Source organism: Ursus arctos, unplaced genomic scaffold (assembly GCF_023065955.2).
Source record: "Ursus arctos isolate Adak ecotype North America unplaced genomic scaffold, UrsArc2.0 scaffold_25, whole genome shotgun sequence".
NCBI classification, from domain to species: domain Eukaryota; kingdom Metazoa; phylum Chordata; class Mammalia; order Carnivora; family Ursidae; genus Ursus; species Ursus arctos.
The window spans coordinates 41,086,164-41,104,911 of record NW_026622930.1 but is presented as its reverse complement, the minus strand read 5'-3'; the positions used below and the strand labels follow the sequence as shown (position 1 = coordinate 41,104,911).

At 34.5% G+C, this 18,748-nt stretch overlaps 1 protein-coding gene across 4 annotated transcripts in view; it reads left to right on the top strand.

The window, feature by feature from the left end:
* The window catches only part of DDHD1 (DDHD domain containing 1), an 86,994-nt gene that overhangs the window by 35,154 nt on the left and 33,092 nt on the right, over positions 1-18,748 (top strand). For 2 of the 4 annotated variants that reach the window (XM_044377606.3, XM_044377605.3), the window contains exons 3-6: positions 3,036-3,137; positions 5,061-5,189; positions 6,279-6,426; positions 16,967-17,073. In XM_044377606.3, coding sequence (XP_044233541.1) covers positions 3,036-3,137; positions 5,061-5,189; positions 6,279-6,426; positions 16,967-17,073 — 486 coding nt within the window. The remainder of the gene's footprint in view (positions 1-3,035; positions 3,138-5,060; positions 5,190-6,278; positions 6,427-16,966; positions 17,074-18,748) is intronic. The other 2 variants (XM_026480364.4, XM_026480363.4) reach the window with 1 other exon arrangement.

Sequence of the window (18,748 nt, the reverse complement as noted above, 5' to 3'; positions counted from 1 at the left end):
TGGAACAAAGAGAAGATAAATGGGAAATGGTAGACCTAAGTTCACCCATGTTAGTAATTACAGTAAATGTAAGTGAACTAATGCTCCAATTAAAAGGCAGAGATTGACAGATTAAGCATGTGAAACCTAACTATATGCTATCTATAAGAGTCACACTATCAATATAAAGTCATGGATAGGTTACCGTTCAAGCTATTTTGGGGTACTGTGACATCACAAGCGTTGGTGTATCTTGAAGGACTTAAAACATTTAACAATTTGGCATGTAAAGTGTTTATTCCTATCACTGTTGCTAGATAAGACTATCCCAAATTGTGAATATAGAACTGCAAAAGTCAAAAACGTGAGAGGAGTTGGGAGTTGCTAATCCTTTCTAACCAGCTTTCGTTTTCCTCCCTCTTTGGTGACTAAGAGGATTTCCATCTTCTAGCTTTTAGTTATTACATTTTGTACATGTACCTAACTTAATTTCTCTGAGATCCAAGAAGGTTGCTGGGAGTTTTCTCATTACAGTTGGCATGTTTGAGCTGTGCAGACCTGCTTTCCCTGAAGTTGAGATTATCCAGGTTACCAGCTTTTAGAAAGGGAAAAGTCATTGAGTTGTTCTATTCTGGGGATTAGTATGTCATCAGCAACCCCCTTTTTTGATACTCTGCTTTCAGAATTATTTAATGAAGAAAATCCCTTAAGAGAAGGATTAGTAAGGAAATTTATTAGAAATGCTATAGTACTTAAAATCTTTTTCATTGTTATGTAAGGCTTTAGTATATAAAATAATATTTAATTGTTAGCATTTAATAAGTTAACATTTTGAGTTTATGCATATTTTTGCTAACATAAGAATTCCTAACTAAAACTTTATTTTAGGGGAAAAACTTGAATAATGCTTTCTAACACTTGAATTTCATTTAATGGTGATCCCTGTTGGATTGATAGTAAATACTTTTTGTCTCTACTGTGCTTACAGTAGTACCCCTAATTCTGTCCTTTGGGTTGAAAAAAATTAAGCTTTCTAACTATGCTATGGGATATTGTGACAAATACAGCAAGTGACTTTCAAGTGAAAATAAGAATTTAAGAGGAAGGTAAAGAACCATGTCTATTTAATTTTGTGAAAATGTTTTAAATAAATGTACTTCTCTACTTTTAGGATATTGGGGTATTTGTCTTTTTTAATCCCTAAATTGTACTGTTCCTTCAGAAAGAAAAGCCTTGCTTTTTTATATCTTGACTAGTTTTGTGAAAGTGTTTGCATAATTTTGAAGTGTAGTCAAATGGTCCATATGTGTTTCAAGTGGATTTTTTAAATAATTGCTTATTTAAAATGTAAGGACATTTTGTATTGGTATATAACCAGCAATATTTAACAGGGAAATGTTGACTTCAAGGTTATCTGCTGATTTGCCAAATATCAAGTCTATGTCTGGCTTTATGTTGGCTGTTTCATGCTTACCAAATGTCACAGCATACATTTTTACTAATGATATTTTTTTATTATTTTAGTTTTCTTTTAGTAAATATGGATTTGGCACATGTTAGTTTTACTAGTGGATATATAAAATCTAGGTTTTGTTTCTTTGAGTAGTAAAGTCTCAAATTTATTCCAGTTTGATCTACTTCGATATTTAGCTTTATCCTAAAGAATTTTTTGTTTAAAAATGTTTCCTGCAAGTGGTGCATCTACTCCTCAATAACTGACCAGAAGGCATCTTTGAGAAGAAACTTTTTCAATGAAGAAAATTGTTTCAGTTGTCATTTTCCACCCCTCTATAACAATGAAATGTTTTTATAATCTTAATGTTACAACCCAGTTTTTAATCCTAGTCTGTAGGCATCTAATTACATATAGTTGTAATTATTAAGTACCTTGTAAGCATTTCTCAGTTACCTTTATTGAACAAATCTTTGAATATATTTCATCTATACATACAACAGATTTTTAAAATGTATTTAGTACTGGACAACAGGAATTAAATATATTCATATTTGAGCAGTATTTAACCTTTGAACGTCACATTAATGTAGAAGGGAGTGAGGATGAAAAAGCAAATGTTTTAGAACACAAATTTGAACTAAGTCATAAAGGTTTTGTGGTTCATTTCCTGAACTGTTAAGAAACTGATTTATTAAAAAAAAAAAAAAAAGAAGAAGAAGAAAAGAAAAACTGATTTATAAGGTTCAATTTCAAGTGGATTTATTTTAAATGCTTATTTAAAATGTAAAGAAATTTACTGATATGTAACTATCAGTGTTCAGCAGGGCAAGTGTTGACTTTAAGGTTATCTACTGATTTGCCAAATATCAAGTGTCTATCTGGCTTTATGTTGTCTGTTTCATGTTTACAAGGTGTCACAGCATGCATTTTTACTAGTGACTTTTTTTTTATAATTTATTACTAACTTTCATTATTTTATCACTAACCAGTTAAAGAGCTTCCAGTTTGATTTATTTTGGCAAAGGTTTCGTTTTAAAATTCTTTTCCCAACTCAAACAGGGTTGTGAAAAGAATATTTTATTTCTGTGGGAAGCTTCCATTATATACTTCAGTAATAGAAGGCATCTAATGGAATGTATACTGTGATATTTTCTCAAGAAAACTGCATTAAATGTTTAAAATATTATTTATTGCCTTCTTAATTTGCACATCAGCTGTCGGCTAATTTGGTGAAAGTAAATAACCTCAGTATTGTGAAGATGGGGCTTATAAATCCCTTCTGCATACAAAAATATCATGACCTATTTTTTATTCTATCTGTACAAGGACATTAAGTATGATGAGCCATAGTTGTCTTTAAGTGATAAATTTTAGGTATCATTTGCCTTTTTTCTTTCAATAAAAGTAGAGCATATATTTGATAAACATTATTAAACTAATGTTCTGCTTTACTGATTTTTAATTAGAAATTATATGAATAAAGCATTTAGAATAATGTTTGTCAAATATGACTCATTTTTTAAAGTTAATACAACAAAAAGGCAAAATGGCAAACCTCATTTAAAATTTACTTTGAAGCTCAGTGTTTTTGCTTTCTTAGTTGTCTACCACCTCCCTCCCTTCTCCCTCCCTTCTCTGTTCAAATGGAGAGGATATAAGGAGAGTACAGATGCGGCAGGTCTTAAACGAAAGCGTTCTCAAGGTACAGTAATTGTAGTTTTGTTTCTCCATGTAGTTACTTCTCCCTGGCTTATAGTGTTCAGCATTTAAAGCATAGAAATTATTAGTTTTTTAGAAATGTGTCCATTGTGCTATTTTGCTTAGAGTTCCTTAATTATAAGCGATATAAACATTTGTAAATAATGTGTGTGGTCCAGTAACGGGATGTTCACCAATACTAAGATGTTTTACTTTAAGGCAGTTTGTAGATGCTTTGAAAAGGAACAAAATTTGGTTGGCTTAACACTATGCTCTTAATATCTTGGTTCTATAGTTTAAATGTTTTAAGCATATGTTGCTCAACACTATTTTCACAAAGATGTAGTTTAGAAACATTAGATAAAAAAGCATAAAATAGTGATTTGGATCAGACATAGAAAAGTAAATAATTACTAAACTCTTGCAAAAGATTTTCCTAATTTACAAGAAGTTCTTTTATATAAAAAAAAAAAGCTGAGTTTGTACATTGTTATTGGTTTGTTGTTTTTTTTTTTTTTGGATTGAACATTATTAATGTTTGTTACATTAATTGCATCTTGGTCTGTGTTCTGTGTTAGTAATGTATCTTGACAGATAAGTGAAATATAAATTGGTTTTTCATAAATTTTTGAAATTGCATTTGTAACATAGCTAAGAATGATTTCCCTGAAAGGATTTACTTTTCTATGTGTTCTAGTAGGGAATAGGTTTTCATAAAAATGACTTATGATCTTAGATCTTGACCAGGGCTATATAACCTTTCATATTAACTTGAGGTTATTTTCAACCCATCTTCAAATCAGAATAGATAAACTCTGCTGGTAATTAGCTTTGTGGCAAGTCACTTAATCTCTTTGTACCTCTGGGTCTTTATATGTAATGGGAGATAATATTTTGTTTAAAAAGGATTTTTAAAAAAATAAACCAGGTATCGCAATTTTAAAGTATGTGGTTTTCTGAAGATGGGTATGTGAATTTTTCTCATCTCTATACCAGAGATACAGAGTAGAAAGTTTAAGGCCTTCAGAATATAGCAATTATTAAGTTATGAATGGATGAATATGTTATGACAGTTCTCTTAATAGCGTTGCTTCCACAAACGTTGCTGAATTTGTGATACATGTCAGACACTGTGCTAGGACACTGTTTGGTGCTAGTGGTACAAAATGATCGAGACATAGTACCTGCCTCAGAGAGCTTGTGTATTCCTTGAGCATATAGGTTTGACTTTTTTTTTTTTTTTAGAGCTTATTTTCACCAGGCATACCTTAGTTACAGAAATGCAATAACTATACTGATTTGAACATCATAGTAGAAAAAATTTTGATTTCTTATTAAAACATCTTTAAAGTTTGGATTTCTGTTATGGTGAGCAATATCCAGTGATAATTGGATAAAATGGATAACATATCCATTTTAAAACTACCATATATTCTAACAAATTAGGTTGTTCTCTTCCCAGTTTAAAAATATAATTTTTTCCTCTTAGTCTTGTTTTGTCTTGCACTGAGTGAAATTTTCAGAGGTCCAAAAATAAAATCCACAGAAGAAAGGAAACTTAAGTTTCTATGTCAAAGGTATTGATGGCTTTCATGAAGGTATATATTATCCCTTAGACATAAGAAATGGTCATATCACCTGGGAAAGCAGTTCTTTAATAATCAGAACATATTAACTACATGTTAGAGGTAATTATGGTGGTAAGCCAGTTATTGCGCGTTGTTCTAACAAGTCGACATTCCCTGTAGCATGGTTAATCATTTATAAAATTAAGTCCCTATCCATTACTTGCTTCACATCAATATCTGTTTCAGCGAAACAGTTTTTTATTGAACTGAGTTCAAATATTGATTCAAAAATCTGTGTATTATATATAATTCTTCACGCAAATGAGCAACCTTCAAATAAATTTTTCCTTTTGCAACAGCTATTCATAGTTTCAAGTTGAGTCGAAATCACGTGGACTGGCACAGTATGGATGAAGTGTATCTTTATAGTGATGCAACAACATCTAAAATTGCAAGAACAGTAACCCAAAAACTGGGATTTTCTAAAGGTAATTGTTAAATATTACTATAGTTCGTCAAGATTTTGAGAATCTTTTTCTCTTACGTTCAAAATACAGACTATTGAAATTCTATTTTTAGTATATTTTAAATATGTATTAAATTTAGTGGCAGTTACCACCCTGTTAAATGAAACTTTTATTAAGGTGATTGAGTTCACATGTATTCATCAGTGATAATCATATATTTAGAATGATATCTGACAAGATTAATAAATATCTTTTATACTTCTAGAAACACAGCATCAGTCAAACCTCAGGCAGTGATGTGAAAATAAAACATGGCAATTGAAGGTGAAAACTAAAATTTTCTGTTGGATTTAGTGAAATGGAGGTCATTGGTGACTTGGATGGATTGAGGGGGCAGAAGCCAGATTGGCATGGGTTGAAGTCTAGGTAGGTCAAGAAATGGAGGCAGAATAGACAGCTCTTTATAGAAGTGTGACTGAAGGGAAGAAAAGAGGAAATGGTACCTGAGGGAAGATGTGAGAGCATTATTAATAAATTTTTCAGAAATTTTTGTTAAGTCTAATACTGATTTTTTTTGCATTCCATCTTTTGTTGTGATTTCTTTGATAACAGATACGCTTGATTATCTTCTTTATGTTTACTAGTCATTTGTATTTGTTTTGTGAATTACCTTGTACCTTTAGCCCATATTGCTATTTGAACGGTTGTCTTCTCACTTTTTGATTAGTAAGCTCTCTTTTGTACCTCAGTAATTAACTAATTATGCACATATTTTACAAAATTTTTCCCAGTTTGTCATTCATCTTTTATTTTATCTTTGTTTCAGGTATTTTTTTTGATAGAGAACTTTTTAAAATTTTTATGTGTTCTGTCCATCCTTCCCTCCTTCCTTTTCTTTTTTCCTGTCGTTTCTGGCTTTGGCATCATGTCCAGTTAAGCACTTTGTATCTGAGCCAGTCAAGATACATCTTCTTACAAATTTCATCCCCACCCAGCCCAGTGAAATTTTTTCTTAAGATCCTTTTTACTTTATTATTTCTTTCAATATATTGTTGTCAAAATGCTATTTCTGAAATAAACAGTAAACTTAGAATCATAATTTTTCTACAGCATCAAGTAGTGGGACCAGACTTCATAGAGGTTACGTAGAAGAAGCCACGTTAGAAGACAAGCCATCACAGACTACCCATATTGTATTTGTCGTGCATGGCATTGGGCAGAAAATGGACCAAGGAAGAATTATCAAAAATACAGCCATGTGAGTTCGTTGATGAATACATTCTTCATCTAGTCTAGAATCCAAACTTTTGCCTGGGGTATAACAGAGTGTAATCATTCCACCACATGTTTCTTCAATGCTACTACTCTAATATCTCTTACTTTATAGATGGAATTTCTGGACCAAATTTTGAGAGTGATTATGTCCAGATGATGATGATGATGATGATATTTGAGTTTTTTTCCCCATAGCATGGAGAAGATGAAGGATAAGAAAGTGTTTTTAACTTATTAATTTACATTAAGGTTGAAAGCAAAGAAAAAGGCTTAGTTTTCAGTTTGTATCTTACTGTCTGAACTGCAGAAACTGAGAATAATTTCAAAGTTGCATAATTATAAAAAAACCCTGAGAACCATTTAATTGCCAGTTAGCAGTTTAACCTGGCCTATTAACTACTACCAGGGGAAACCATACTCTAAATTTTATGCAGAGAACAGTGGGTGTTTTACCAACACACCAGGTACATTATTTACCTCATTAATTTCTTTATATTCATCTTTTTTTCTAAGAAGTCCAACATGTTATGGGGGTGGGGGATTGTTTGTATTTGTGTGTGATGAAAAATGTTAAGGACTATGTTGAAGGGAAATGTTAGGGTTAAAGATTCCACCAAATCTAATCGGGGGTTCCTGCCTGGCTCAGTCAGTAGAGCGTGCAACTCTTGTTCTCAGGGTCATGAATTCAAGCCCCGTGTTGGGCATGGAGCCTACTTAAAATTTAAAAAAAGAAAGAAAAGTCTAATCATATTTATGATGTGATGAAAACAAATACTTGTTGGTTCAGAGCACACTTTATCTGGTTCTGAGGCTTCAAGTAAATGTGTTTCTTGAGTCCTTTAGAGCAAATACTGTATGATACCAGGAACTTTGTCCTCATCAACATCTCTCTAATAGTGCAGTGTTGAGTTTTGTTTCACTTTTTATTGTAATACCTCTTGATGCCAACTGATGGATTAAAGTAAAAGTACAGTTCGACTTTTAAAAACTTTGTCAGGGGCGCCTGGGTGGCACAGCGGTTAAGCGTCTGCCTTCGGCTCAGGGTGTGATCCCGGCGTTCTGGGATCGAGCCCCACATCAGGCTCCTCCGCTAGGAGCCTGCTTCTTCCTCTCCCACTCCCCCTGCTTGTGTTCCCTCTCTCACAGGCTGTCTCTATCTCTGTCAAATAAATAAATAAAATCTTTAAAAAAAAAAAAAAACAAACTTTGTCAGATACTGCCAAGCCACCCTAACTTTTGTCAATCTTCATAGCTTATGTTACAAAAATCTCTTCCCTCTGATTCTGACTTTATTTTCTGATGAGTTGTACATGACTTCTTGAATATTATGTTTTTATTGTTAAAATGCTGATCTCTTGCTTGGATACCTAGGCACCTGAGACATAGGTTTAATGGCATGTTCTTTCTGGAGCTATTGATAAATGGGAAGGTATCACCTTGCTTATTTTGGGTGTGGGTAAGGGAAAACCTAACCCGAAATGGCTTAAGCCAAAAGGAGGATTTAGTAATCCATAAAACTGAGAAGTCTAAATCTAAGATTTTCCAGTCATGAGAATCCAGAATTCAATTTCTGTCTACTCTACTTTCCTTCATTTTTGAGCTATTCTCAGACATCTGGTTCCAGGTGTGATTTATATTGTGTTCAACTTCAAGAAGAAAGAATAAGCCCTTTTTTCCAGAAGTCCCAGCTAGTCTAGACATTTCAATGACCAATGGCGTTGCATCCAACTGCCTGAATCTATACATGTGGCCATGCAGGGTCTGATCTGCTGAACTTGTCATCTCTCCACAATCAGATGGATGTTGGCTTCATCATAAACATAGGGAGAGGTAGAGCCACAGATAAAAATCAAGAGCTTGTATTGGAAGTAGGATGAATGAATCCAAAGTAGCTCGAAAAAAACAAGCATCTGCTGGGGCACCTGAGTGGTGCAGTCGGTTGAGTGTCCGACTCTTGGTTTCCACTCGGGTGGTACTTTCAGGTCATGGGATCGAGCCCCATGTCGGGCTCCACACTCAGCACTGAGTCTGCTTGGCCTCTCTCTCCCTCTCCCTCTGCCCCTATTGCTCATGCTCTCTTTCTCTCTCTCTCAAATCTTAAAAAAAAAAAAAAAAAAGTATCAGCTACAGAAAAGATTGCCGCTGTTCCTTCAGAGACAGGTTAATTTGATGGAAAACTCCCCACATAAATTAGTAATTGATAGAAAATAAACATAAAGGAATTCTGCTTAATAATAAATGGGAAAATCCAGAGGATCTCTTAATCTTTTTCCTGCTTTCTACCATTCCTAAGTTAGTTGTCCAAAACTATAAAAAGAGTAAAATTAACTTCACCTTTGTCACTACCATTCTGAATCTTCTTTGTATTTGTGAGACTACGGTTGAAATGAACATAGTAGTATAAAAGGTTAGACTCCACCCCTTTGGTAACCTTTCGTTCTCTGAGGACCTCTTGAAATCATGTTTCAGAAGCGTAGAATTAGAGGTTTATCCCTCACCTTATTTTAGTGATTGATGTGGGTTGAGAAGAATGTTTATAGACAACTTCTAGGAATATCAGAACTGGTTTACTAAAAAGGATGAATGTATTTGAATTAGATTGGATATACTTTTTGTGGCAATTTATTACAAAGGAAATCTTCACTGAACTTATATACTAAGACCATAAATAAGTAATGATAAAGCTGTAATTTTAGAAAAGTATAAAGAAACTTTCCGTTAAACATGGTAGATTTAACACTTAGGCTTATCTCATTCCCTCCTGAAACCTCACTGAAAATGATAGCAAAGGAATTTTTAAAAGAAAAAAGGCATAAACCTGTAAGCACAGAAAACATGGAGGAAGGACAACAGCAAACAAGATTGTCCACAAATTTATTTCTTAAATAGGAAGTCCATTCACATGGTTGACAAATCAAAGTATAGAAATGTGCGGAGTGAGAAGTCTGACTCCCATTCTTATCTCCATCATCCCTTATTGTCCCCTGTCCTTGTGGCTCAAAGCAATGTTATCCATTTATTTTATATTCTTCTAAAGTTTCTTTAGGCAAATCTGGATTTTTTCACACAAAGGTGGCATATACACTTCTGGACCTTGCTTTCTTGTGTAAAGAGTGTACCTTGTCTATTTTCATCATTTTCTATTTTTCTCCTTTCCTATGTATATCTTGAAACCAATTTATCAATTGATTTAATTTAGGAGAATTAGAAAGACTTATTTTTTCAGAGCAATTTAATGATCCTTAATTGGGCAGTAATTCTCAGGCACTATTAATCTCTTCCTTTTTCAAAATATCAACTGAACAAGCATTCATTGCCTAGCAGGGAAACATTGAAGTTTAATAAGCTTATAACAGGACAGAGCTTTGTCTGTGGCCTTACAGCTGCACAGTCATGGGTTTGTAGCCTGAGCCGTAGCATAATGGTTTTCAAGCGTTCCTGTTTTGTTGTTTCCTCTGCCCTCCATCGGTCTCAGTGTTTCTCATGTAGTCAAGACCTATACATTTAGGAAGTGTTTTACCATTTTTAGTAAGACAAATCTGGGGTCATAACCAATCTCTGTCTCCCACCCTCCCTCCTTCCTGCCCCCTCTCTTCTCCCTCTTCTTTCCTTCTCCTTATCCCCTTCCTTCCTCCACTCCTTACGATCTTCTTTCATCTTTCCCTTTCTTTCCTTTTTTTTGAGTCATTCCAATTAGTTACCACCAAGTGATCTCGGAGGCATGGCTGCTTGCCTACTCAGTATCTACATATGTGACCATTGGAGAACTAGGATAGTGGTCCTGTGGAGTGGAGAACTGTGTGAGTTTACTGTAGAAGAGGACAGTATTTTAGGCAAGTGTAGTGTTTTCCTGAGTTCATAACTCAGTCAGGGTTCCTCAACCCCGTCAGTTTTGACGTACTTGATTAGGTCATTCTATTATGTCATAATGAAATACATAAGAATTATACAACCATCAAACATAAATAGATGGATAAAATAATATTAGAAATCTTAAAATATGGTCAGTCTTATATATTATACTTGTTAAAACTAAACATTTGAAAAGATGGCAAAGAAACTTAAAAATGTATTTATAACCCTTACTGGAGTATCTGCCTCTAAAAGATAAAACAAAAACAAAAAAAAGGAACTTTTAGACTTTGTAGGTAGTAATAAAAGAGGTCATGCCTTCAAGTCTGAAGTTTTAGCTATCATTTATTTTCAGTTATGTTAAAACAAAAAGCAGATTTTCCTTTTGGCAACCTAGAAATTATTTAGATGTCTTTAAAGGCAGCTTTGGGGATATATAATCAATAAAATATAAGCATATTCTAAATAATGCCTTTTAAAATATACTGGAAATGGAGATAGACTTTTTAAACAAATATTGGGATAATTAGATAGCCATAAGAAAAAAAAATAACATTGGGTCCATTTCTCACACTCAGATAAATTTTTATTGGATCATATTTAAACATAAGAAATGAAGCCATTACAAATTCTATGGACTTAAAAGGTGGAATTGAGGGGAGTTTGAATTCTTCTACACTTTAGGAATAGAGAAAACTATCCTAACTATAACTGATCCAGAAACAATAAGGAAAAATATTGATAAATATTTTTTCCAAAGAAAGCTATGTTGACAAAAATATAAAGTAAGACAAACTGAGAGAAACTGTGTGTAGCTTATATCACAAATAAACAATTAATATCCTTAATATATAGGGAACTTCTAAAAATAAAGAAAAAATATCCCTGCCTTTTAGAAAAATAGGCTAAAGAGGTGAACAACCAGTTCCCAGAAAATGAAATGCTCAGCCTTGCTCATCAAATGTAAATTAAAAATGCACTAAGATGCCATTTCTTGACTATGAGATTGGCAAAAATCCTTTAGCCAGACTATAGGTCATAGGCATTCTCATACTGCTAGTAAACTGCAGTGAAGAAGAGAGAATGTGGGAATGTCTATCAAAATTATATATGCATTTATTCTTTGACCCAGCTAACTTAACTTCTGAATCAAGGATAATATCAGCAAAATTACTTTTTAAAAGATATATGCATAGAGCTATTCTTCTCAGCCTTATGTGTAATGGGAAATTACCCAAACGTGATCAGTAAGAGTTGGTTGATAAACTATGGCTATTTATATGATGGAAAACTGTGCAGTTGTAAAACAACTAGGATGATCTCTCTCTATGTATTTTTTTAAGATTTTATTTTATTGACAGAGAGACAGCCAGCGAGAGAGGGAACACAAGCAGGGGGAGTGGGAGAGGAAGAAGCAGCCTCCCAGGGGAGCAGGAAGCCCGAAGCAGGGCTCGATCCCAGGACCCTGGGATCGTGACCTGAGCCTAAGGCAGACGCTTAATGACTGAGCCACAGGTGCCCCAGATCTCTATATATTATTGTGGCTCTTTGAAAAGATCGGCAAAATGGAGAAACCTGCAGCTAGACTGACCAAGAAAAAAGAAGATTCAAATTACTAAAATCAGGAATGAAAAAGGGGACATAATTACTGACCTTACAGAAATCAAAAGGATTATAAGGGAATACTACACATAATTCTGTGGCAAAAAATTAGATAGCCTAGATGAAATGGACAAATTCCTAGAAAGATACACACTACCAAACTGATCTGATGATCAGTAAGAAGATATAGAAAATCTAAATTGACCATTAGCAAATAAAGCGTTTGAATTAATAATCAAAAAGCTTCCTTCAAAAAAAAAAAAAAAAAGGGGCTCAGGACCAGATGGTCTCACTGGCAAATTCTGCAAAACAAAGAGTTAGCACCAGTTCTTCACAAACTGTCCAAAAAATGGAAGAGGAAAGAAAACTTCCCAACTCATCCTTTGAGGCCAGTATTGCCCTGTTGCCAAAACCAGACAAAGATACCATAAGGAAAAGAAAAAGCTATGGACCAATATCCCTTATGAATACAAATCAATATTCCTTATGGACACAAGAACAAAGGGAAACACACACACACACACACCATGTGGTTTTTGATGCAGAAAAGGCATTGACAAAACTTAACATCCTTTCGTAATGAAAACACTGAGGAAACTAGAGAGAGAAGGGAATTTCCTCAATCTGGTAAAAGGCATCTACAAGCTCATGACTAAAATTATACTTTAACAATGAAAGACTGAAAGCTTTTCCTCAAGATCAAAAACAAAACAGGGATGTCCCTTCCCAATTCTGTTCAACATTGTACTATGGGTTTCAGCCAGGGCAGTTAGGCAAGAAGAGAAATAAAAGAGATCCAGATTATAAAGGAAGAAATAAAATGATCTCTGTTTGCAGATAACATGATCTTATAGAGAGACAATACTAGGGAACCTATACATACACACAAAAAGCTACTACAGCTAATAAATGAACTCAGCAGAGTTACAGGATGCAGGATCAGCATGCAAAAATCAGTTGTATTTATATACTAGCAACGAATAATCTGAAAATTAAATTAAGAAAGCATTTCCGGGGGCGCCTGGCTGGCTCAGTCAGAAGAGTATATGACTCTTGATCCTGGGGTTGTGAGTTCAAGACCCACGTGGGGGTAGAGTTTACTTTAAAAAAAAAAAAGAAAAAGCATTTCCATTTATTACAGCATCAAAAAAAAATAACCTACTTAGGAATAAGTTTAACAAAAGAAATATACGATTTGTACATTGAAAGCTACAATACATCTTTGAAAGAAATTAAAGAAGACCAAATAAACGAAAATGACCGTTGTGGATTAGAAGATTTAATGTTGTTAATATGGCAGTACTTCCCAGATTGAGCTACAAACTCAACACATCCCCATTAAAGTCCTACCTGTCTTTTATGCAGAAATTGACAAGTTCATCCTAAAATCCATATAGAAATGCCAGGAACCAAGAACACCAAAACAATCTTGAAAAAGAACAAAGACAGAAGACTTACACTTCCCAATTTCATAACTTGCTACAAAGCAAGATCAATGGAATAGAATTGAGAGTTCAATTGATTTTCAGCAAGAGTGCCAAAGCAATTCATTAAGGAAAGAATAGCCCTTTAAAAAAAAAAAAAAGGCTCCATGCCCAGCATGGAGTCCAATAAAGTATAATTCTCTAGATCCCTGAGATCAAGACTTGAGCTGAGATGAAGAGTTGGATGCTTAACTGACTGAGCCACCCAGGTGCCCCAAGAATAGCCGTTCAACAGTTGGTGCTGGGACACCTGGATATCTATCTGCAAAAGAATGAAATTAAACCTCTGCCTCACACATATATAAAAACTAATTCAAAATTAATCAAAGGCCAAAATATAAGAGCCAAAACTATAAAACTCTTAAAACATAGGAGTATATCTTTGTGACCTTGGATTAGGCAATGGTTGCTGAGATGCAATATCACAAGTAGAAGCCACAGAGGAAAAAAGAGATAAATTAGACTTAGCAAAAGTTAAAACTTCTGTTCTTCAAAGGACATTATCATGAAAGTGAAAACCCATAGCATGGGGGAAATATTTGCAAATCATAATCTGAGAAGGATCTATAGTATGTAGCATGTGTAAAGAACTCTTACAATAAAAAAAAAACTCTATTTTTAAAATAGGTAAAGGATTTGAACATTTGTCCAGATAAAATATGCAAATGGTCCATACGCACGTGAAAAGATGTTCGGTATCATTAGGCGTTAGGGAGATGGAATTCATAACCACAAAGAGATGCCATTTTACACCCACTAAGTTGACTCTTAACAAAAAGATGGAAAATAACAAGTGTTAGGATGTGGAAAAATTAGAACCCTCATGTTACTGATGGGATTGTGAAATAGTACAACTGCTTTGGAAAACAGTTTAGCACTTCTTCAAAAATTTAAACGCAGAGTTAGCATACGAGCCAGTAATTCCACTCCTAGGTATATACCCAAGAAAATTGAAAACCTATCTACACAAAAACCTGTTAAAGAATATTCATAGCAACGTTCGCATAATAGCCCCAAAATAGAAACAGTCCAAGTGTTCGTTAGTTGATGATGGATAAGCAAAAGTATATTCATATGGTGGAATATTATTCAACTATAAAAAACAGGGAAGTACTGATTCATGATATAACATGGGTGAACCTTGAAACATTAAGCTAAGTGAAAGAAACCAGACACAAAAGGCCACATATGTATGATTCCATTTATATAAAATATCCAGAAGAGACAGAGCCATAGAGAAAGAAAATAGATTCATGATTACCAGGGCCTGGGGAGAGGCAACAAGGGGAGTGACAGCTATGGCTACATTGTTTCTTTGAGGGCAATGTAAGTCCTGAAGTTAGATAGTGGTGATGATTGTACAACTCTGTGAACAAAAAAGCCCCCAAACTGTTCAAAAGGGAAAACTCAGTTTGTTTCAAAAGGACACAGAAGCCAACTTGGAAAGATTTGCTGACCAAAAAGGAGACAATTTGGGCATCAGTAAGGATGATAACTGCAACGGATTGAAACACCTCAGATAGGGATGCCTGGGTGACTCAGTCGGTTAAGTGTTTGCCTTCAGCTCAGGTCATGATCCCAGGGTCTTGGGATCGTGTCCTGCATCAGGCTCCTTGCTCAGTGGGGAGCCTGCTTCCCCCGTGCCTGCTACACCCCCTGCTTATGCACGTGTGCGCTCTCTCTCTCTGACAAATAAATCTTGAAAAAAAAGAACAAATAAGTCTTAAGTCTATGAGTTAGTAAAGATGTCAAAAAATATCAAGCTAAGAACTCAGTATTTTGAAAATTGTTAATAAAAGGGAAGAATTAACCATTCATCCTGCCTTTTCTCAGTTCATAAACTATTTGGTTGTACTACAAAGCAGCCAAATATTTGATGTGAGGAAACTTCTCTTTCTAGAGAAGTACAGATAAGTGGATGTGAAAAGTGTAAGCTTTATAAGCAAATAAGGAGTGATGGAACCATAATAAATTAAGTAATGATTGTCGTAACTGCTAGTGTCACCAAAAAGAGACCACCACATTTGTATGCACCCATGGAGTAGTAGTCTTGCCAAAACAGTAGAACTCGAATCTGATCAAGCCCTGATATCTCACTAAGAAATTACAGGAAGTAGAGGACAAAGAACATGCTAAACAACACCATGGAGTTGCAGTCATTAAAAATCAGACTCTGAGGAACTCTACAGGACAAAAATAATTTACAAAACAAAACCAAAAAAAGAGCAAGGGGAACCAATAGATTAAAAGACGCATAAGAGACATATCCACCAACTACAGTGCATGGACTATAAAGTAGTCCCCCACCTTATCCTTAATTTCACTCTCTGTGATGTCAGTTATCTGGTGTCATCTGCATCTAGAAGCAGGTGGTAGTAGCCTAACGCTACACTATGTCACAATGCCTACGTCATTCACCTCATTTCATCTCACCACATAGACATTTTATCGTCTCATACATCATCACAAGAAGAAGGATGAGTACAATGCAATCAGATTTCGAGAGACCACATTCATATGACTTTCATTACATTATATTGTTGTAATTGTTCTCTTTCATTATTAGGTATTGTTAAGCTCTCACTGTACCTAATTTATAAATTAAACTTTTTCATAGGTGTGTATGTATAGGAAAAACAGTATATATAGGGTTCAGTACTATCCAAAGTTTCAGGTATCCACTAGGGGTCTTGGAATATATCCCCACATATAAAGGGCGGGGGGGGGGGGGGGGGCTGACTGCTATATTTGGAGTTCCATTCAGACAAGTGTAAAAGTATATTTTATGTTATAAAATAACATTTCTAGTCTAACTGGGAAAATGGGACCACTGAACTACATATTTGCTGAAATCAAAAAATTATTGAAAGTTTTGGTATGATAATAGTACTGAATACGTTATGTTTTCCTTACATTTTAGAAATAGCTATTAATAAAAATTTTATTATGAAAAAAATTTATTATGGAAAAAAATAGCTACTAAATGATTTACAGATGAAATGATGTGATGTCTGGGATTTGCTTTAAAATATTATAGGGGAAGGGTGCTGCTATAAAGGGTTAGTGTGAGGGAATTTGGGGGGATGATAGAACCAGTCCATATCTTAATTGTGGGGGTGCTAACCACAAATTATACAACTGACACCAGGAGGGAAAAGAAGTCAATTTTGCTATATCTTAATTTTAAAATATAATTTAAAAATTCATATTATGGAGAGAATGAGTGGAGGAATAGATGAAATAAGATAGGCCATGACTTGCTAATATTTGGAGCAGAGTGATGGCTGAAGGTGGGGGGAATTTGATGTCCTGCTCTCTCTACTAAAGATTTATACATATAATTATTTAGAGTATAATGTGAAAGTTTGTAATATTTGAAATCATAGATAACAAATTTAGAGAAATATCTTCAAAATTAAGGTTTCCTAGTCTTGTGAACTGCATAGTGTAATAATGATTGAAACGTTATAGGATGAAGTTAGAAGCAAGTCTAAGTGACATGATTAAAGACATTTTATACCGTGTAAGTACATGTGAGAAGTTACTCTGATAATATGTTGTTTTGTTTTTATTCTGTTTTTTCAGGATGAGAGAAGCTGCAAGAAAAATAGAAGAAAGGCATTTCTCTAACCACGCAACACATGTTGAATTTCTGCCTGTTGAGTGGAGGTCAAAACTTACTCTTGATGGAGGTACAGTTTGTTTAAAAATTAAGTGATTTTAGTCAGTGGAAACAAAGTGTTGCTCATTGGAAACAAAGTGTCTTTCATTTAGTTGTCTTGAGGTATATTCAGTCTTCGTTCTAGATTATTTAAGTAAATAAAATCCATTGATTTTTATTTTTTTATCTCATTATTATTATTAACACATAATGTATTATTTGTTTCAGGGGTACAGGTCTGTGATTGATTTTTAAAATAATTGATGTATGTTGATTTGGATCACCATGTAGATTTCACAGATAGCCCAGTTTTCGTGCATGCCTTCCGTGGATTAGGGGGCGCAGTGGGAGGATGTGGGGAGCACGTGGGGAGAAAAAATACTGTCTCAAGTTTTTGACAGAAAGTGATTGTCCACATTGTCCACAATTCCATATGAGCTTATATTTTCTTTCTAATAATTTTCTTTTCCTATATTTGGAAGATAAAATCTCAGGTTTTTTTTTTTCTTTTGTTCCTGCATTCCCTGGGCTGGTGCATTCTAATCTACCATAGAGAAATTATACAATATATTTGTTTAAAATCATTTTTGTTTGCTTCCTAAAAGAGTTATTAGCTAAAATATGCACAAAGTTGTGACCTTTTAATATTTAAACCATCAGGATGGCATGTTTCAGTTCATGATTTGCATAATCTGGAAAGTGAAAGAGTTGTTCAGACATGATATCGGCTGCTGTTTGTGGAGCTTTTACTGTGTGCCTGGCACTCCATCGTTCATTTTGCATGGAGTTTCTCATTTAATTTTCTCAGGTGTCTATGAAATGTACCCACTTTATTTGCTCTATTTCACTGATAAGGAAACTGAAACTCGGTGAAAGGTAAATGAATTTAACTTAGAATGGCAGACGGAATCTCGATCTGTATGATACCAGAGCTCTTGTTCATCGGCACTAACCTGCCTCCCTGGATGATTTCCACAGATTCTTCCAAGTCTGTGATTCTATCTCATAGTCAGTTAAGAATGTCACTTATAGCTTATAAACCAAAATAGGTATCCACAGTTGTAATGAGTTCAAAAAAAAAAAAAATACTAGTGACCAAAGAAGACTTCTCAGCAGCAGGAACTTGTATGTAAGGTTCTAGTGTAATTAACACTATCTTTTGGGCTTTTCCCATTTACCCAGATAGATTTCTGAGGCTGCTCAGGAATTTAGACAGTGTAGATGAATTAACACTTAATAAAACTGAATCTGTTATTTTCCATCAGGTTTAAACTACTGTGATAGACTCTTAAAGGCATTATGGTGAGTGAGACTAAAGGAAAAACACCACTGTTTCTATTCTCAACACTTCTGATACCAAAATACGGAGGTTTTTCCCCATACCAACCATTTCTCCAATTCTGGCTGTCCTGCAGTTTAACTCAGTTCTGCCACAGACTCCCCAGAGAAAGTGCAGTCAGATTCAGAGCTCAGTCCCACAAGACTGCCCCCCACTTCAGATGCCATCACTCATTCCAGATCGTCACTTGTACGTCTGACTCACTGGCTATAAATTGGGGAAGGGCGGTGACCCCATCCGAAGGTTCAGGAATTTACCAGATTCACAAAATGATTCACAAAGCTCAGGGTAGCGTTTACTTACATTTACTAGTTTAAAACACATTTACTGATTTAAAAGGGTGTTACAAAGGATACAATAAAAAGCC